Source organism: Drosophila hydei, unplaced genomic scaffold (assembly GCF_003285905.1).
Source record: "Drosophila hydei strain 15085-1641.00,03,60 unplaced genomic scaffold, DhydRS2 tig00008114-arrow-pilon, whole genome shotgun sequence".
Taxonomy (NCBI): Eukaryota; Metazoa; Arthropoda; class Insecta; order Diptera; family Drosophilidae; genus Drosophila; species Drosophila hydei.
In genome coordinates, this window is record NW_022045827.1 from 5,411,121 (window position 1) to 5,430,418 (window position 19,298).

Sequence of the window (19,298 nt, forward strand, 5' to 3'; positions counted from 1 at the left end):
TATAATAATAATAGTCATAAATATATTTGTGTATAATTTTTTGGTTGCTTTATTTACCTTTTCAGAATTTGAATAAAATTTGTTTTTCATCTTGTTTAAAAATACGTCTGCATATATTTAAGTAGATTTAATGCGCTCTCTATAAATAAATCGCTTCATATGTTATTGATGAAATCACAAATGGGGGCTTTCCAAGTATTATTGACATTATTGATGATACCTTCGACACGAGCATTATATATATATAATTTTTTTAATTTTTGACTACCATTTAAATCGTATGACTTGTTTATTTTTTAATTTTTGTTTTTTTTTTTACACTTCATCTTTTATTCAGCATTTGAATTCATTAAGTTGCACTAATTAACACTACACGCAATTATTGTTTGATTCCTTTTTCATTAAACACATTTGAAACATTAACTTCAGTTGTATGTGCTTATAGGGTCCGTTTCATTTTGTTTTTAAATTATGTATTTTAAAATTAATAAAATCTCTAAGTGTTAGCAGGCTTAGCAATTGCCGACTGATAGGATGATGGACAGCAGTTATCAGAGCTGCTGTTGGATTCGCATTCGTCTGTCGAGCCTGTCGCTTTGGAATCCTTCTCTTGTTCTGTGTTCATCTGATGATTTTGAGATAGTACGGCTTCGTCACATGCCTCCGCAACGATGTTAAGCTGCTCCTTGGGCAGGTGCAACGTTGTCAATGTCGACTCATCGACTGGATTCAGATGAACCATCTGATGTGGCTCTCCGTCTGTGGTGAGTAGCTCGTGCAGCGTGCTACCATCTCGCTGTTTAGATACCTTATAAATAGCAGGACACGATTTGGAATTTTTAACGTCATTCGCATCCTTCAGTTCACCCATCTCCACATTACTGATATTATTCTCATCCATTAGCTGCGCATTCTGATTGTTATCCTCTATGCTGCAAGCAGCTAAAGCAAAAGCCATAGCAGCTGCCTGACTGCTGCTTGCGCCCTCTGGATAAACATTTAATTGTGATTTGCTAAAGAGCAACAGTTGTGGATCAATCTTGAAGTCGTGCAAATCAAGCTTCTGATGATCCAAATTCTCGTCAATATAGTTAATGTGTATTGGTGTGTTTTGCAGATGCAGATCGGAGCTCTGGAATATATCGTCATCTGGTGGCGTGTAGTATACGGAAGCCTTGCTAGCCGAATTGTTAGCCGCCATTAGGCGTGATTTGATTTTCTGTATGTGCAACTCCTTCTCCATTTGGTTCTTGAAATAACAGTCTATGTCTGCGAAATTACATAGTATTAATTACATTTTCTATGTATATATATATATTCTTACCCTCGACAATGTCTTCCTCGCAGCGTCCACGACAATTCTCAAAGTAAAAGCTGGGCAAGTTTTCCAGCACTTTGTTTAATGACTGCTGCTGGTACTTGTAGCCCTCACGTAGTCGCAATACCTGATGCGCACTAAATTTACGGATCTTATTGCGCTGGAAGACATAGTTCTCGCGCACCCAACTCAATTGGCCAGTAGAATAGTCGCGCACCTTTTTCACTTGATCGTAATATTGATCTCTTAGTGCGGTCAAATGATTGGATCCCATGTCACGAAACTCCTTGACGTGCTTGGCTTGCGTTGTATAGCTGCTCTGTATCCACTCAACTTGTTGTGCGCAATTCTCCCGTATGCGATGCACTTGCTGTGCATAATTTTCGCGTAAACGCTCCAGCTGCTGACTTTTGTAGCTCTCAATGCTATCCAGCATGGCGTAAATTTGCCGTGACCTTGGCGACCTTTTGTTGCGATTTGCACAGCAGCTCATACGCTCACAGATCCCGCATCTGTCCAGGCAGCTGCGCAATCCTTGAACCAAAAGTGTAAGCAACAAAAATGCAGTGGCAAGCAAGGTACCAGCTAGAAGGCTTTCGATTTTTACACGATAAAATACAATTGGATCGATGTACAGCCTGTGAAGATAAACAATACAATCAGAATACAATTGAGTAATCGGATATGATGATTGGGTACATATTGTATACATATATATCATACTACCTTATGCCCGCCGATGAATTGCCCATCACATTAAAGGCATAGCATGTGTATAGGCCGCTGTCGCCACGTGATATATTGTGAACGAGCAGCGAACCATTCTCAATGAGTACCACGCGCTGACCCACAATTGTCTTCTGTCGGCTGATGTTGATGTGCAGCGATTTGGTGTTGCTGTCATCCGTCAGAGCAAACAGCTCAAATTTACTCGGCTGATGCTCTTTATCGCTGTTGATGATGGTAGGTCGCTTGTCGGGATCGGCATGATGCCGTAGAATCTTGTGACGTGGCGTCACCTGCAAACAGCAAACCAATTAGATATTGAGATATTTTAATTACACAAGTACCAGTATGTTACCCAAATAATATCTGGAGTGGGACTGCCGTAAACCATGCACTCTAGCTTGGCTGTGGCATGCAGCCTGTACATCTTGGGCGCTGAAGATTGCACCACTACTGGTACACTACAATTGAGATTGCTTAACACGCGCAGCATGTCCCCGGGATAACCGTATTGGCACTTGAGTGCATCGATCTGGTTATCAATATGCTCATACGAGTCCAATCCACGACCGGCACTTGGAGTTGCCCGTCGCAAAGAGGTCGTCGCATTTGTTAACCAGCCGGACAGCCAGTACATGCTGCAGTCACATTGATATTCATTGCCCAAGATGTTCAAATAGTGCAACTGGTTTAGCTCTTTGAGCCCCTCGGGCAGAGATCCCAGACGATTACCACGCACACTCAGCCGCTGCAGACGCGACAGACTGGCGATCTGTGAGGGCAACTTTGTAAGACTATTATCGGCCAGCAACAGCTCGCGCAGATTGCGCACGTTCGCAAACAGCGTGGTGGGTAGCTGAGTGAGCTGCAGATTTTGTTGCATGGATAGATAGCGCAGGCGTTGCAGTATTTGCCCATCTACATAATCTTCGTCGCGGGAAATCCAATTGGGCAGCTGTTCGAGCGGCGTTTCATCGATGCGCAGCAGCACTAATTTGCGCTGCGCCTGAAAAAGGCCGTCGGGTAATTGCTTGAATTGATTCCGACTCAAATCCAATTGCTGCAATGAGCCGAGTGGCTGGAATACAATTGATGACAGCACTGTTAGTTTATTGCCAGATATATTGAGAGTCATAAGATGTTCCAACGACTCGAATGCCTTTCGATCGATGCTTCCCAGCTCATTCTGTGATACATCCAGGTGACGCAGCTCGCGGAGATTATATAGGCTATGCTTGCCTATGGACTTAAGCTGGTTGCGTTGCAGCAGAAGCTGGCGCAATTGATTATTGAGTGCAAAGAAGTTGTCTGGGAATGAGAGCAGGCGATTATCGCTTAGATCCAAAAGGCGCAGTTCACGTGCCGTCTGGAAGAGCTGGAACGGCAAAACGGTCAACTGATTGCCTGAGAGGTGCAGCAACTCCAGCTGCAATGCACCCTGAAATGTGTTACGCGGCAGCTCGATCAGATGATTATCGCTCAGATTCACCAGTCGGAGCTCGCTTAGTTGCTGCACGAACTGCACGGGTAGCGCGTGCAGCTCATTGCGATCCAAGTGCAGCTCCAACAGATGATTCATATGCTGCAATTCACTCAGGCTGCAGTTGGCGGCCAAGCGATTGCCACTCAGCTTAAGTACTTTAAGGCGTCGCATCGCCTGTGGCTGCGCCCAATGGATACAGCTTAACAAATTCTCACTAAAGTCCAATAATTCAACAGACTCGAAACGTTGCACCTGCTGCTCGAAGAGTCGTTGTAGTGTCTTATCTTGGAGTGAACTCAATATCCATTTAAATTTCTGTATACTTTCGTATTGTTGCAACTTTAGTGTTGCTTCGCCAGAGTTGTCCGGCACATTCATCAGCGCTATCTGCTCATAGTTCATATGGCTATTGAGCTGCAGCTGGGCATTGATCTCTGTTACGCTGACATTTTGACAGCGCAGCTTAACGATGCTGTTGGCGGGATCACCTTCCTCAGAACTGTCCAGCTCTTGGTCCTCCTGTCTGATATACAATGGCTGTGCGCTACTATCCAATAGCCAGGCATCATCGAGACTATAGCCATCGTCCACATCCGAGTCCACAGCATGGCCCACAAACGGCAAATGGAACTTGTAACCCAACAGCGAGAATTCATGCTCCTGCCACGTGCGTATCGGTACCAATTCCGCTCCCTTTATAGCTCTTCCCGGTGACTGCAACGTGGCGTTCCTCGAACTGTAAGCTGTGATGCAACTATGTTTATTTGGCGCATCGGCTGCAGCGGTGGCAGCGGCGACCGCATTGTAAACAAACAACGCAGCCAATATCAAGGAGATCTTGGATATTGTTTCCATTTTTCCGTGTACAATCTCAAAAACTTATATGGCATTATATGTGTCTCATTGTTCGATCGCATAGTACACCTACGGATACAAAAACATATATCTTAATTTGAACACTATTAATGACTACAATTAAAATTAGTATATTTAACAAACCATGTGATTACCGTGAAGGCCTTTCGAATGGATTACAACATTTGTGCAATATTTTTCTGGTCTTACAACAAAGTCAGAAAGAAAGAAATATTTTACTTTGCACTGCAGAAAGTTAAAGTATGCACTACAAGTTATCTAGGCTATAAAACCTTATTGTTTACACAGAAATTAAAACTGTCTAGAAATAATCACTGTTTAGACTAGTTTAATCAAAAATTCTTATCTCCCCGACAAAAAAAAAAAAAAAAAAAACAATAAATGTTTATTGCGCTTTTTAACACTTTTTCAATGGGTAGATTATTTTTAAATTAATCAATACAAATTTTAAATATAAGAAAATATTTAAAAATAAACTTTTGTATATGCATTAAAATATGACACTCGTGGCAAGCACAATCATCTCATTATCATAACCATTTTTAATGTACATATGGTGTATAGAAAAGAGTAACTAAAAAAAAAGTCGCAAATAAAAGATAATAATTAAATTAGCGCAAGCAAAAACATAAACATACAGTTTATACGGACGTGGCTATGACGCTTTCATTGCACGTAAGGCAGTTAAAAAACTCGCTTTTTTAATTGTTAAATTTTTAAGGCCATCGAAAGAAATCGTTCAGATCAAACGTTTAGACTGTGCAAATAATACTTATCAACACGCAGCACATATACATACTACACATGTACCTAGCAAGTGTACCAAGTACCTTTTTAAGTGGCATTCATCAAAACATATGTACATACATACATATACATATAAATCTTCATTAAGAGGTTACATTTATTCTATAGCTAGTAGACTTGCGTCTGAGACGAAGTTATATAATAAAGAATCGAGAAAATTCATACGCCTGTTTATGTGCATGTATGTATGTATGCACGTATGTAAAATGAGCTCGAAAAGTGCAATAAACAACCGTTGAAGAGATAACTTATATGTATATATTTATATGACCCGTTATGTGCAAACAAATACACATGCACTTTAATAATATCAAGAGATGCTTCATTTTGCTAGTTTGTGTGTGTGTGTGTGGGTTTATGTATATAAATGACGTCCGAAAAGCCGCTAATGAGCAAAGTGTACAAATAAGAAATGTGTTTGTATTGACACGCACACCAAGGTGAAACGAGACACGTTAGTGACGCCAAGTGAAATAGAAAAGCCATTCACAAAATTAAGCTTGGGGTTTTCATATTTCCATGGCGTATTAAGGGTCCGTTTCTCCTTTTGATTACATTATACTTTTTGTTGTTTTTTTTTCTAGTATTGTATCGACCCAGCTGTACAAAACTACAGCAGCTGGAGTTGAAGAGTGTAGCTCAGTATCTACATACATATATATATATATATATATTCACGCATGAATATGTGCTTCGTTTTGTTTTTTTTTCACCCTTTTGTGGCCAAATCAACCGTTTTTGCAGTTACTCCAACGCACACAAGCATAACACACATATGTTGAAAAATTTATAAATATTGATGTGTCAATAGATTTAATTACAGTTACAACAGTGCCACCAGTACATTTACAGTCATCTATATATTACACATTATTAAAATCACTCACTGTTGCTTAACGCATTTTTAAAAAAAAAGTTGTATCCCCAATAGTTCCGACGCAGCAATTGACACTCGGTCAAAGAGGATTTAACTGTGTATTGCTGATGTTAATGGAACAAATTTATGTTATTCAATTCTATTATGCTTCTGTTATTTTATGCAAAAGTTAAAAGCCTTTTAATGTTATATTAATTAAATTTTTACATCGTTTACTTTTTATAAGAGAGTTTTAATTTATCCTATTTATGTATATAGTTTTGCTATATATTATTATGGTATTTCGCTTTTAGCTGTTAACATGCTGTTATACTCAATATAGTGATTATAGTGATACTCCAACCCTGCTTTGTAATCGATAAAACGTAATAAAGATTTAAGTCACTGTATTTCTGTTTTTGCAAGTATTTTTATATTCGTTTCGCATCTTGCTTACGAAAATATTGTTATCGATAGGTAAGTACACTTCAATTCAAATTGTTGCGCCAATTAAATCTGATTCAAAATATAAAGGTTACTTATAAAATTCATAGCGATTTCGTTTTGTTTTTTTATTATTATATTTTATTTTAAGTAAAATACTATTCTAGATTAAACGAATAAACGAATACAAAATATATTTGCAAATTAATTTTAATTTGGCATTGCCATCTATGCAAATATAAATGCATAAATAAATGCTTGTTTAGCTGTATCAACAAACAAAGCAAATGTAAGTAGGCTTTATTATTTACTTCACCTATTTACGAATTTGTATTTAAGCAAAACAACTAAGTAAATCTATATGGCCGAGACCATTGCAGATCTATAAAATATCTAGAACTAGGAGAATAAATCTCCCGCTGCCGCAAATACTTTAGGGCAATGTTTCACTGCCAACTGCATATAAGCTGCCTTTGAGTCTATCTTTAATGGCCATTTCGCGGATAATCGATTCCATATATGAATTAGACGTGAGTGCTTAATGCGTGTCAACATTTCATTTGCGCGCTTTGGGTTGATAAACAATTCCGATTGCTTCAGTGGCACCTCGTAAAACGCGCTCACATTGAACACTCTAAAGCCGTTACAACGTTTTGGATCTTCAATCATGAGCGTAACATTTTTTGTGCCACACACCTCTTGCAGGACACGCAGCAAAAACCTATGTCCATTTGAGCCAAATGAATCTTTAATTAAATGCTTGCGAAAGTCCAGCAAACACCACTCGGCAATCTGATGGCCAAAACCATTGGGCTCCAGACTCAAGACACTATTGCTAATGCTCTGATTTGTCATGGCGCCCGCATAGTTGAGGTGCAAATCCTCCAAAGTGCTCAACAGCAACACATCCAAGTCCAAAAAGATGCCTCCATAGCGGTAGAGAGTTATCAGACGAAGTAGTTCGGATATATGATGCATCAAAAAGCTAAGTGGAATATAAATATAGATATAGATATAGCTATGTGTTTTATATAATTTGATCAAACCTTGAGCGATATAGATCATCCAATTTGAGCCAGTCCGTAATGGGCGTATCCAGGATGTAAGTCTCGATATTTAACTCTCGAAATTTGATATTTTTGTAGCTCAGTAAAGCGTCAATAATAGGCACCGGTTCCTCTAGATATGTGCGACAGGCAAACAGTAAGAAAACCCTAAAATTTGGATTATGCAAGGCAGCCGCCTCAATGGCACAAGCATGACGTGCCCTCATTTCGTGAATATTATACGTCAAGTCTAAAAAATGACTTGTCTCTGCAAAGAAAATGGTCTTTCCGGGCGTTGGTTTTGAGCTGCTCAACAAAATGTCCTCGATTAGGATGTGAGCAGTGTTAGACGCTTCCAAATTTGTTGTATTATATCTGAGGTTCGCTGATGAAACATTCTGAAAAACATTTTGAAATTTCATATCTGCAGTGATATTTTTGAATTCAGGAACTTTCTCTCCGCTTAAGGTGGCATTTTGCTGAGTTTTATTAAGAGACATATTGCCTTGGAAGCTGGACAATGGCTTATCCATAGTTGGCGTTACGTTTTGGGCAGGTGAATTGGTGATATCTGAGCTGGACAGGCTTTGGTTGCGATCTTTGGGAGAAGAGCTCAGTGATGAAATATTCTTAAGGACATTTTCAATTCTTTGTGTTAAATTGTGATGTTCTACTGAAGATTCAGGAATTTTCTGATCTTTGTCGACTTGAGAGGTATCTTTAAATATTTGATCTTCTCTGAACGTTACATTTTGAGGCTGTAGCTTTAAAGACTTGATGTTCATAATTTTGGACTCATTAAGGTTCTTCTCATTTGTGGTTAAATTGCGATGACTTGGCTTAGAGACGATATGCTTAGCAGACGATTTTGAGTTTGAGTTTGGAAATTGTGCTTTAAGATTCTTTAAGCTTATCGTATTGGAAACGTTTGCTGGACTTTCAGTTTTTATTAAGAGCGTGGAATTAGATGATACAACTTCCTTCTTTATTTTAGCCGGGCTTTCCTTCTTTAAAGTAAAATTATGAGTGGAACCGGGGACGTTTGGCTCGTTTGTAGTTAAATTTTGGTGACTTAAGGTTGAGTTTGTGTGGTTAAGCATAATTATTTCAGGCACTTTCACTTTCTTTAGGGGTACGTTTTGGGTTTGCGGCTGCATGCTTGTAACATTGAATACAGATAAATTATTATTACAAACTAATGAACCGTTTGAACTGTTCAAATGAATATTCTTATGTATTTCAGTCGCATTTTCCTGAAAGTTGTGAGCTTTTTTCGCGTTGCTGAATGCTTTGAGGCTCTTCTGCTGTGTTGAATATTTGGGTGTTATCGTAAGCATCTCCATTTGATCAGCTTTTGTACATATTTTTGTTAGATTTGCCATTTCCAAAGGTGTTACGTAATGGGTTTTTCGTTTACTTGCATTCCACTTGTCATTTTCCATTTGATTAGACTTTTGCTCTTTAGAAAACGGCTTGAAGGATATTAAAATGAAAACGATCCCAGCAATTAGAGCCGCAAAGAACAGACGTCGTCCCCAGATCAGGCAAGGCGTTACCATATTTCTTATACTTATGAACATTACAACTCTGAGCGAAGGTAGAAATGAGACTAAAAATTCGTTTAATTGTGCAACGAATATTAAAATTCAATGTCAAGGCTCATGTCAGCTTATTCAGCTGGAATTTCTTAAGCATATATAGAATTTTGCTGTGTTCTATTTCTAGATGCCAAATACATGTATGTAAAACACAAGAGAAATTTCAGAAAAAAAAATACTAATATTTAATTAAACATTTACCTAAATAAGTTGACCTAGAGTAGCTGGGAAAACTCATCATATATATTTGATAAGCAAACTTTCCTCCCGAGCTTAAACGACTACATAAAAGTACACTACATAATAATAAATAGATAATGGACTCATGATGAGTGTATAATGGGTCTGGTGTATCCAGCCCAGTGCGAATTCCATGTCTCCAACTTTAATAATCCTCATTTGCCACGACCAACGTTGTCGTATCTAGAGATGACTCTTTGGAAAAACAAATACAAATAAGCGAAGAAATCATTGACTCTAAACACAAGCCATCTGTTACAATATAAAACATTATAATATAAAAAAACAAATAAAAATAGACACGCACTCAACGAAGTGCTTCCAAATTCAAGTATTGTTGCTTAGCAAACAACAAACTGGAGACAAAGTTAAGCTTCGATTTATATTTTCTGAATATAAGAAATATGTTTACTTACTGTTCAAGCACTGAGCTATTTCAAATCGAGTAACTTAAAGCTAAATGAAACGTCTTAGATATAATCACCAGCTGCCGCATAGGTCCTGGGACAATGCTTTTCCGCATACTTTTCATACGCACTATTAGAGCCGACTTCGACGCGGCCTACACTGGATGCCTTGTTCCATATGTGTATGAGAAACGAATCTTTAGTTCTTGCCATAGTTTCCTCCAGATATTTAGGCTCAGTGAAATGTGTCCACTCCGGCCAAGGAATTGAATAAAACGCAGTCGAATTGAAAATTCTAAATCCTTTGCAGCTCTCGCGACCGTCCTGCATGGCCTTGATGAGGCTGTTGCCACAAAATTTTTTCAGGACTTCAGTTACAAGGGCCGGTCCATTTTGTACATAAGATTTACCATTAAAGTGTTTTTGATAGCGCTGCAAAAACAGTTCAGCAACCTCATGACCCATTCCATCGGGTGCTAGACTGATGACTGCGTTGCCCAGAGTGGTATTATCATGGGCTCCCACATAGTTCAAAGGCAATTTCTCCAAACTTCGCAGGACGACAACATCCAAGTCTAGATAGATGCCCCCAAACCGATAAAGACTTATGAGACGGAGCAAGTCAGATTTGTGTTGCATCGGATAGCTGAATATTAGAGCAGGTCAGCTAAGCTTCTCCCTTAAGGGAACCAATTGGAACTTACCTAGAGGAAAGCAAATCGCCTTTTCTGACCCATTCCTCAATGGGAGTGCCCTTAGCATAGTTCCTAACACTCAAGTGACGGAAGTTCACATTCTTATAGCTCTCAATGGCATCGACGAGAAGTTTTTGACGGCCGAAAAGTGGACGGTAAGTGGGACAGGAAAACAGAGTGAAGACTTGCAGATTGGGATTGTTCAGAGCAGCAGATTCTATGGCACAGGCTTGACGTGCCGTCAGATTCATGATATGGAAATGTGAATTTGGATAAGTGCAGCTGGTTTCGTGAAAAAAAATGCTGTGTCCTGGCGGAGGTTGTGAATCCGAGTATAAAATATCCTCTATAACACTCCGATTTGAAGCGAATTCTGATTGGAATAACTCTAAATCGTAGGTATTATGGAAAATTGTGAACAGATCCTGCATTGTGGATACCACAACTAGAAATATGAGAATGACAACTAGAGCTGGTATTATGATACGTCGTCCTTTCATTACAAAGCCGCTCGACTGTTTCTTCAGAGCTGCGATCATGCTGTACCGTGCCGACTGTGGTTAAGCGATTTACTGGCTAACCACTAAGTTTACTATGAGCTTTCCCATCTATTCCACAATTACACTGTTCAGTTTATGCAGCTGCTTCAATTTGCATAGCGCGTGCCATATGCTGTATATATGTAGATGCATTTGCGCTCTACTCGGTCGACGTAAGATCGTGTAAGCAAACTCTAAAATGCACTTGTAGTTCAATGTTTTTGTTTTATCTTAAGTTTATTATTATTTTACGACCGCATATTAGGCATGTGGCTTTATAAACGTACAAACTTCTGTGCCGACACTCGTTTACTCATTTCTGAATTATCTACATTTAATGTATACAAATATGTGCCTGTTGTTAACCCATCAAAGAGTATAGTAAAGCTAAATGAAACGTCTTAGATATAATCACCAGCTGCCACATAGGTCCTGGGACAATGCTTTTCCGCATACTTTTCATACGCACTATTAGAGCCTACTTCGACGCGGCCTACACTGGATGCCGTGTTCCATATGTGTACGAGAAACGAATCTTTAGTTCTTGCCATAGTTTCCTCCAGATATTTAGGCTCAGTGAAATGCGTCCAAGGAATTGAATAAAACGCAGTCGAATTAAAAATTCTAAATCCTTTGCAGCTCTTGCGACCGTCTTGCATGGCCTTAACCAGGTTGTTGCCACAGAATTGTGTCAAGACGGTAGTTTCGAGGGTCGGTCCATTTTGTACATAGTTCTCACCATTAAAATATTTTTGGTAGTGCTGCAAAAACAGTTCAGCAACCTCATGACCCATTCCATCGGGTGCTAGACTGATGACTGCGTTGCCCAGAGTGATATTATCATAGGCTCCCACATAGTTCAAAGGCAATTTCTCCAAACTTCGCAGGACGACAACATCCAAGTCTAGATAGATGCCCCCAAACCGATAAAGACTTATGAGACGGAGCAAGTCAGATAAGTGTTGCATCGGAAATCTGAGTACAAAAGCAGGTCAACCAAACTCCTTTCCAAAAGGAAACCAATACCAACTTACCTAGAGGAAAACAAATCGCCTTTTCTGAGCCAATCCTCAATAAGAGTGCCCTTAGCATAGTTCCTAACACTTAAATGGCAAAAGTTCACATTCTTATAGCTCTCAATAGCATCGACGAGAAGTTTTTGACGGCCGAAAAGTGGTCGGAAAGTGGGACAGGAAAACAGAGTGAAGACTTGCAGATTGGGATTGTTCAGAGCAGCAGATTCTATGGCACAGGCTTGACGTGCCGTCAGATTCATAATATTGAAATGTGAATCTGGATGAGTGCAGGTGGTCTCATGAAAGAAAATGCTGCGTCCTGGCGGAGGTTGTGAGCTCGAAAATAGAATATCCTCTATAACATTCTCATTTGAAACAATTTTTGCTTTGAATGTATGTAAGCCGTAGGATCCATTTAAAACAATTGAGAGGTCTTGAATTGTGGACACCACGACTAACAATATTAGAGTTGCAGCCAGAACTGGTACGAGACCTCGTCCCATGATTGAAAAATATTTCGATCCCTTCTGCGACATGATGAACCGATCCGATTGAACTTAAACGACTCACTAACTATAATCAAGATTATCTCTAAGTCTTCTAGTTTCGAATCGTCTCAATTCAGTTTATTCAGCTGCTTCAGCATTTTTGGGCTATTGTATTTATTTAGAGTCTTCCGTTTTCTATTTTGTTGGCACACGACCCAGAAGAAGCTCTAAAATGATGCGCTGCAAAAATGCTAGAACCAGATGTGCAACCCAATTCGTGAAGCTCTGAAAATTCGGCTATGTAAATACATTATTGTAAGAGTTCAGTTGTCAAAATAAGTTATATTAAATAATGGAATTGTTCGCGCCACAATACGATATTAATAAACAGTGGCATCTATTGTGACTGCATTTGGGGAAATTCGAAGCCGTCACAATAGATGACAATTCTCTCGATACGTGAACGATAGCTAACAACTATAAAATGAATATGCCGTACAACTGATGATCAGTGCGTTATCGGCTCCTTTTATTATTATATTTAATAAGTTAATCAAAACAAATGCAAATCATGATTCCCTAAATTAAACAATAGAAAAAAACAATTAGTTAATTAAAGCTTGTATTTTTGATTACGATAAATCACAAACTATTCAATGCTATCGACATTTCGCAAACCATCATTGCCAATCCCCAGAATAACGGCACTTGTCAAAACGGGAGCGCTAAAAAAAATCTGGCACACTTTGACATTCACGTTTTCACGTGGAACACTTAAAGTGTACATTAAATAACCAATAGCATATCGTTTAAACTCGAATATTGCTGGCCAAAATGCGCCGCCGTGACATTTTACGGATGTGGGCGCAGATAGTACAGCACACAGGCAGAGCGACATATACGCCAGAAGAGTGGCAGGAAAGCTACGAAGATTTCTGGAAATGCATGCAATCAGCTACAGATCCGTATATACGCATTGATAATGTAAATGAAAGTACAGTAAACTAATTAAATATAGCAATTCAAATGAATTTATTTTTACCCCATAGATCGATCATCTGATAAATTATACGGCACCAATGGATCGGCAAACCCAATTCACAAAACGGAAATTCGAATGCAGCTCTAATAACTATGACGAATCGGAACCACATGCTGTGCTACGAAAACGTATTAAATTAGCGACAAATGATATATTATTGCTGCATAAAACAAATGAATTAAAGTCGGAAAATGAAAAGAATCGTAAGGGAAACATAATTACGAAAGATGAAATTGACGTTCATACTCCGAATGCAAATACAATTATTATGGAGCAGTCAATGACTAGCCCCAATTTGAAAAGCTCAAAATTGACAGATAAGAAAACGAAGAATAGGGTATCGGCATATGATAAGGATAATTTGCCAAAGGATAAAGCAATAGATAGTGCAAAATATTCAATCAAAAGATTAGTCAAAAACAAACGCACTTCAAGTGCCGGGGATGTTTCACAAGAAAACCGGAATCTGCCAAAAGAAAAGCAAACTGTTATGCAGAAAAATCTTCAAATTAAAAATCATAAGGCTGGGCATGATCAACTTGATTCCGAGCTACAGATTAACCAATTAGAAACTCAAGAGGAATCTCAACTGGAGCAGCAATGTGACGTGGAAAAAGAAGCTGATAAACATAAGGTTCAAAAGAAAAATCAAGTAAAGAAAACTAAAAAAAAGGCGCAGAAAGAACAAGATGAATTGACGATTGAGATGGAGCAAGATAATAAAAAGCAGATGGCTCAACAGAAACTTCTGGATAAGCTGGAGGAAGAAATTTGGATACAGAAAGCTGAACAAGGAAAGCTAAAAAAAGAAAAAGCCAAGCAGAATAATAGAAAACAAAAAGTAATAGAAGAATGCAAAGAAACAGAGCAGCAAGAGATTGTAAAGCACAAGCTGCAACAGCGAGAACAGGAAGAGGATATTTTATTTTTAAAGACTGTAAAACAAAAAGCAAAGCAGCAGCAGCTTAACGAGCGAGGGCCACAACCAAATACCAAGGTACGTAATTCAAAATGCAAATATTAGTTAAATATGCCAAGATAATTTCCCTTTTAGAAAACTAGAAGTCAGCTGAAAAAATTATTGGAGGAGCCGGAGCCCTCAGTGCCAAGATGTTCAAATAAAGCAGCCACACAAGTGGATAGTATAGATTCAAGCTGCGTGACAGAGCCAATATTGGAGAAACAGCTAGTAAAAGAAACGCAACATAAAATACGCACACGTTCCCAATGTGCAGATAAAGAACCACAAAGCGAAAATCAAGAACAGCATCAATTGAATACGAAAATAAGACACACCAGACCCTCCCGCCAATCAAAAGCTGTAATCTTTATTTGCGTTACTCTCGAATTCTTGCCACCTAATCAATGTTTTTTTTGTTACCACAGATGGCGCACATGCCACAAAAAGCAATCGATATGCCACGGACCAGTTTACCGGATTGTGCTGGGGTTCCTGATGCTGTGACCAACAAAGATTTGCAATCAATTGAGCCTGAAAATCTCTCCATAACTAAACTTAAGCTAAGCGAGGACATAGAAACTCCGAAAATTGACCATTCCTTAAGGGCAGAACCTTTTGAATTCGACAAACCATATGTCACATATTCCAAAGCTAATTGTGAACTGGAAGATAAGTTCATCAATGAGGTCATGCAGCTAGCTGCACCGATCGGTGAAAGTACGGAACTAAGTCAGTTATTGGTCGACGATAGCAAAGGTGAAGCGTTGTCATCGGGTGTTGAGGAAATTGATCGTTGTTTGCAAATCTTCAATAATAAGACGCCTAGTGAGATTGATCATCAGATAGCTGACACATCAGATTTCTTTGATAATTTGCCCAATGTATCAACTCTAGTTGATAAAACGCCCTTGGAGATGGAGGCGTTGATGAATAATGTGCTCAATTATGATGATGATGATGATGGTGATATTATATCAGTGGCCACATCCTGGGATGGCGATGAGCAATTTCAAACAGAAAATACTTTGGTGGAGGAAACAAAATCGTTGGATCAGCCAGTGCAGATCAGGCAGTCAGATGCCGAATTAGAATCTACGATACGGCCAAGTGAATTGCTGCCCTATCGCATACCCAAAATGCCAATTAGTCCGGCAGACAAGCAGCAGATACAGCAAGAAACACAAATTCAGGCTGAGGCACCTGCAAATCTGCGATCGCCGCAAACTGTTAAAAACCACCAGCAGCCAAAGCCGCAACAACTGCAGCAGACCCCTGCACAGCATCTTAACCATGCAGCGCCCCAACAACATCAGCAGACCGCGGTAGAGCATGTGAAGCCCCAACAAGTGCAGCAAACCCCAGTACAGCTTCTAAAGCATTCAGCGCCAGAACTGCAGCCGATCCCGGCACAGCATCTTAAGAATCCAGTGCCACAACATCATTTGGGCCAGCCACCGCTACACCAACTGTCACAGCCGCCTCGACCGCAATTACAACGTCCGCCGCTGCAACAACGGCAACAACCGCCTCGACAGCATATACAGCCGTTGCCACTACAACACCCAGTCTTGCGTCCTGCACCGCTAGCCAAAACACTGCCCATTTTTGCGCCACCCTTTCGCCTGGCTGAGAAGCCGGCTAGCAGCGCACAATCCGTCACTCCAAACATCTATACAAACGAGTGCAAATATTTTATATTTGGCATTAAATGCTGGCGCTATTTGGATGGCCGGTGCCAGGACAGCAATTGCAATCATAGGCTAGCGAATCCGTGGGAAGTGCAGCGGCATCTGAACCAGATGAAGACGGATAAATTATGTGACACCTACAGTATGGTATTGCGTCATGGCATGCTATTCCGCAACTATTTTATGATTTTCGCTGAAATCTTTGGCAATCGGGGTATGATGTCGCATTTAATGAAAATGGTTGAAGATTGTGGCTTATATATGGAGTACAGTGCGCCCTTTATCACGGAAATCTACTATCTATTGTTGCGTTACGAGCTGATGCCAAAAATGGCAGCGGCACATTTTATGAAGCATCTATGGCGACCAAATATTGGTCAAGCCTATCCCGACTTGACCATACAATTGCTCCGAATTCTTTCGGCGGCTGATTGGTTTAACTATATACCATGTCTGAAGCATCTCTTCTACAATCAGGGCTTTCCCATACCCGTTGAATTCATGACCTGCTTGGCTAACGATGCAGTTGCCAAGAATGATCAGGTGCTCGTTACAAAAGTCTGGGAACTGGTGCTGTTCAGTCCCATCGACCGAAATGATGACACTTTGAGTTCAGTTATTAAAATACTAAAGAATTGGTGTGGCTCAGCAGTAGATGCCCCGACTGCGGAGCAGCAGCAAAAGCCGCAACTGCAAGAGCAACTTCAACAGCATCCACACCAGAGACTGGGTCAGCACCTGCAACCACAGCGACAATTGCAACATTTAGCAGAGCTGAAGCAGCAACATTTGCCGCAACGTTACGTCAACTTGCCCCAAGCAAACAAAGTAAACTATAATTCGACAAATCAGAGTAGGCATATGTTTGATTTTTAAGAGAACGGGTAAATGTTTAACAATCATATAACTATCAGATTTTATAACAACCCTCCGATTCCCTATTTCTTTTTAGGCCTCCAGGATTTGGATAACGATTAATTTGCTGTTGAGCAGCGCAAAGTTAACGAAGTTTAATTTTTTTTTAATCTTACACAATCGAAATGTGTATATTATTTTTTATTATTGTTAAATTAGATTTATAAACGAACTTAAATACTTAAAATCTAGTTTCTCTTTTTGCCCCGGTTCCAGTTTTTTTTAGCCCCACCGCCGCGGGCACCACCCGCTCCTCCCTTGCCCTTACCCATTGGTTTCATGCGTTTCCGCGCGCCAGTAAACTGCTCGGAGTCATCAATATCGCCAGGAGCAGTGCGCTTATTGCCTTTGCCGCCCTTATAGCCCTTACTGTCCTCTAGATCTTTGAGTTCCAGTTTGGCTGTACGTTGCGCTTCGGCTACGCGTTCTTGCAGCGCCATTACCTCATCCTCTTCGCATTTGTAGAGTGGCAGCTGCTTGCCCAACAACTGCTCGATACGCTGATACAACTCAATGTCGTACTGAGTGACTATAGTAATGGCTTGCCCAGATCGACCGGCACGGGCTGTGCGGCCTACACGATGTATATAGTCCTTGCTGTGCGTGGGTATGTCAAAATTGACCACCACATCGACGTGAGGAATGTCCAAACCACGCGAAGCGACGTCTGTTGATATCAATATGGACCGATTTTTCGCCTTGAATTTGTTCAAGGCAGCCAAACGTTTATTCTGAGACATCTGGCCATGTAACGGTATAGCTGCCAAGCCTAGGGCACGCAGCATTAACGCCGTCTTTACTGTATTGTTGCAAGTGCTACAGAAGATCATGAAGCTGTTGCCAGCCAATTCGTTAAGAATGTGTACGAGATACACGTCCTTGTATTTAACAGGGATGAAGATGTAATACTGTTGCAGCTGATCCACAGTTTGATACTTGTTGGAAACTTCCACCTTGACGGGATCTTTGAGTGATGCACGCTGCAGCTTCTTAACCTTCTTTGTCATCGTGGCGCTGAACAGAAATGTGCGACGCTCACGTGGTAAGACCTTTAGAATCTTGTCCAGTTCTACCTCGAAATCCATATTGAGTATGCGATCTGCTTCGTCCATGACCAGGTACTTAATAGCCTTTAAATTAAAGCCCTTCAAGTTCTCCAGATGATCCACCAGACGACCGGGTGTAGCAATTATTATGTGCGGTTTCTTTGCTAGCTGCAAGCCCTGTGCTACCATGTCCATGCCACCGACCACCACACAACATTTGATGCCGATGCCACTGCCTGCACGGAGAGAAAATAAACCTTTTATAATAGTGCTTATAGTGGGATAGCATATCTTAGAGATGCTACGTTTACTCAGAGGTAGTGACGAATAAAGAAATAATAATTTCATATTTTCGTTTAAGAACATAAAATCAAAAAGGGTTTTCACATCATTGTGGACATATTGTATATATATAACACGCATATATAAATAACTGAACTCACCCAGTGCCTCGAACTGTTCGCCTATTTGAAAAGCCAATTCACGCGTGGGGGTTAACACCAGGGCAAAATAACGCTGTGGATTCTCAAGCAGAGCATGTAAAATGGGCAGTGCAAATGCCCCCGTTTTGCCAGAGCCGGTTTCGGCCAGCCCAATGACATCTTTGCCTTGCAGTGCAACAGGTATTGCCTCCTTTTGAATTTTCGAGGGCGCTTTCCATTTCAGCTCATCGCACGCTTTGCACAACGTTTCGTTAAGCCCCTACAGATTACAATAATCATTGAACACTGTTCGATTTACTATCTTATTTTAAGAAATTTACAAGATCTTTCCAGGTCAGCGGTTGTTCGTCTTTGGGAGCCTCTTTTTCCTCGTCAGATTCATCAGGGTCACTTGTGTCTTGATCTTCAGCATTGTCAGCGTCAGTTTCTGCGTCCTCTTCAATTTCTTCCTCACCGCTTATCTCTTCTTCGCTCGCTAACTGCGCTTGCTCATCTTCTGAAGTTTCCGACATATTGTTACATATTTTTATACACCCTTGCTCTAGCGGATATTACCAGTCGCCACACGTGCTCGTTAAGAAAAGAACGCTGCGGGTTAAAATGTGGAAGGTATAAGTTATCGACAATCTATCGAATATTATTTTAGTAGCTACAGCTCTTAATG

At 40.1% G+C, this 19,298-nt stretch overlaps 5 protein-coding genes across 6 annotated transcripts; 1 reads left to right on the forward strand and 4 right to left on the reverse strand.

The window, feature by feature from the left end:
- Positions 1-31: 31 nt before the first annotated feature.
- On the reverse strand, positions 32-6,286 carry LOC111605507. Its single transcript, XM_023324059.2, has 5 exons — positions 6,098-6,286; positions 2,400-4,451; positions 2,045-2,337; positions 1,325-1,956; positions 32-1,269 (listed from the first exon to the last, which is right to left on the reverse strand). Exons 2-5 carry the CDS (start codon positions 4,380-4,382, stop codon positions 497-499), a joined length of 3,681 nt encoding a protein of 1,226 aa, XP_023179827.2. The 5' UTR covers positions 4,383-4,451; positions 6,098-6,286; the 3' UTR covers positions 32-496.
- Positions 6,287-9,815: 3,529 nt separating this feature from the next.
- Positions 9,816-11,042, reverse strand: LOC111605535 (lactosylceramide 4-alpha-galactosyltransferase-like). Its single transcript, XM_023324098.2, has 3 exons — positions 11,000-11,042; positions 10,506-10,941; positions 9,816-10,447 (listed from the first exon to the last, which is right to left on the reverse strand). Exons 2-3 carry the CDS (start codon positions 10,925-10,927, stop codon positions 9,865-9,867), a joined length of 1,005 nt encoding a protein of 334 aa, XP_023179866.2. The 5' UTR covers positions 10,928-10,941; positions 11,000-11,042; the 3' UTR covers positions 9,816-9,864.
- A 293-nt stretch (positions 11,043-11,335) lies between these two features.
- Positions 11,336-12,912, reverse strand: LOC111605531 (lactosylceramide 4-alpha-galactosyltransferase-like). Its single transcript, XM_023324091.2, has 2 exons — positions 12,070-12,912; positions 11,336-12,010 (listed from the first exon to the last, which is right to left on the reverse strand). Exons 1-2 carry the CDS (start codon positions 12,585-12,587, stop codon positions 11,437-11,439), a joined length of 1,092 nt encoding a protein of 363 aa, XP_023179859.2. The 5' UTR covers positions 12,588-12,912; the 3' UTR covers positions 11,336-11,436.
- A 263-nt stretch (positions 12,913-13,175) lies between these two features.
- Positions 13,176-17,261, forward strand: LOC111605569 (trichohyalin). 2 transcript variants are annotated; one of them, XM_023324146.2, is made up of 5 exons: positions 13,176-13,529; positions 13,589-14,578; positions 14,636-14,902; positions 14,968-17,114; positions 17,183-17,261. In XM_023324146.2, exons 1-4 carry the CDS (start codon positions 13,374-13,376, stop codon positions 17,104-17,106), a joined length of 3,552 nt encoding a protein of 1,183 aa, XP_023179914.2. In that variant the 5' UTR covers positions 13,176-13,373; the 3' UTR covers positions 17,107-17,114; positions 17,183-17,261. The 2 variants fall into 2 exon arrangements, with proteins under 2 accessions (XP_023179914.2, XP_023179915.2); XM_023324147.2 differs by having other exon boundaries at positions 13,176-13,523.
- A 56-nt stretch (positions 17,262-17,317) lies between these two features.
- On the reverse strand, positions 17,318-19,256 carry LOC111605568 (probable ATP-dependent RNA helicase DDX47). The gene is made up of 3 exons (XM_023324144.2): positions 18,955-19,256; positions 18,635-18,893; positions 17,318-18,427 (listed from the first exon to the last, which is right to left on the reverse strand). Exons 1-3 carry the CDS (start codon positions 19,144-19,146, stop codon positions 17,334-17,336), a joined length of 1,545 nt encoding a protein of 514 aa, XP_023179912.1. The 5' UTR covers positions 19,147-19,256; the 3' UTR covers positions 17,318-17,333.
- Between the last annotated feature and the right edge of the window lie 42 nt (positions 19,257-19,298).

Excerpts from the sequence above, each read along its gene's own strand:
- LOC111605507 (XM_023324059.2), bottom strand. The coding sequence starts at position 4,382 with ATGGAAACAATATCCAAGATCTCCTTGATATTGGCTGCGTTGTTTGTT. Across the intron at positions 2,338-2,399 it reads CCACTCCAGATATTATTTGG|GTGACGCCACGTCACAAGAT; the intron begins GTAACATACTGG and ends TGCTGTTTGCAG. Across the intron at positions 1,957-2,044 it reads AATTCATCGGCGGGCATAAG|GCTGTACATCGATCCAATTG; the intron begins GTAGTATGATAT and ends TTATCTTCACAG.
- LOC111605535 (XM_023324098.2), bottom strand. The coding sequence starts at position 10,927 with ATGCAGGATCTGTTCACAATTTTCCATAATACCTACGATTTAGAGTTA. Across the intron at positions 10,448-10,505 it reads GGCGATTTGCTTTCCTCTAG|CTATCCGATGCAACACAAAT; the intron begins GTAAGTTCCAAT and ends TCTAATATTCAG.
- LOC111605531 (XM_023324091.2), bottom strand. The coding sequence starts at position 12,587 with ATGTCGCAGAAGGGATCGAAATATTTTTCAATCATGGGACGAGGTCTC. Across the intron at positions 12,011-12,069 it reads GGCGATTTGTTTTCCTCTAG|ATTTCCGATGCAACACTTAT; the intron begins GTAAGTTGGTAT and ends TTTTGTACTCAG.
- LOC111605569 (XM_023324146.2), top strand. The coding sequence starts at position 13,374 with ATGCGCCGCCGTGACATTTTACGGATGTGGGCGCAGATAGTACAGCAC. Across the intron at positions 13,530-13,588 it reads TACGCATTGATAATGTAAAT|ATCGATCATCTGATAAATTA; the intron begins GAAAGTACAGTA and ends TTTACCCCATAG. Across the intron at positions 14,903-14,967 it reads CCTCCCGCCAATCAAAAGCT|ATGGCGCACATGCCACAAAA; the intron begins GTAATCTTTATT and ends TTGTTACCACAG.
- LOC111605568 (XM_023324144.2), bottom strand. The coding sequence starts at position 19,146 with ATGTCGGAAACTTCAGAAGATGAGCAAGCGCAGTTAGCGAGCGAAGAA. Across the intron at positions 18,894-18,954 it reads CGCTGACCTGGAAAGATCTT|GGGCTTAACGAAACGTTGTG; the intron begins GTAAATTTCTTA and ends TGTAATCTGTAG. Across the intron at positions 18,428-18,634 it reads CGAACAGTTCGAGGCACTGG|GCAGTGGCATCGGCATCAAA; the intron begins GTGAGTTCAGTT and ends CTCTCCGTGCAG.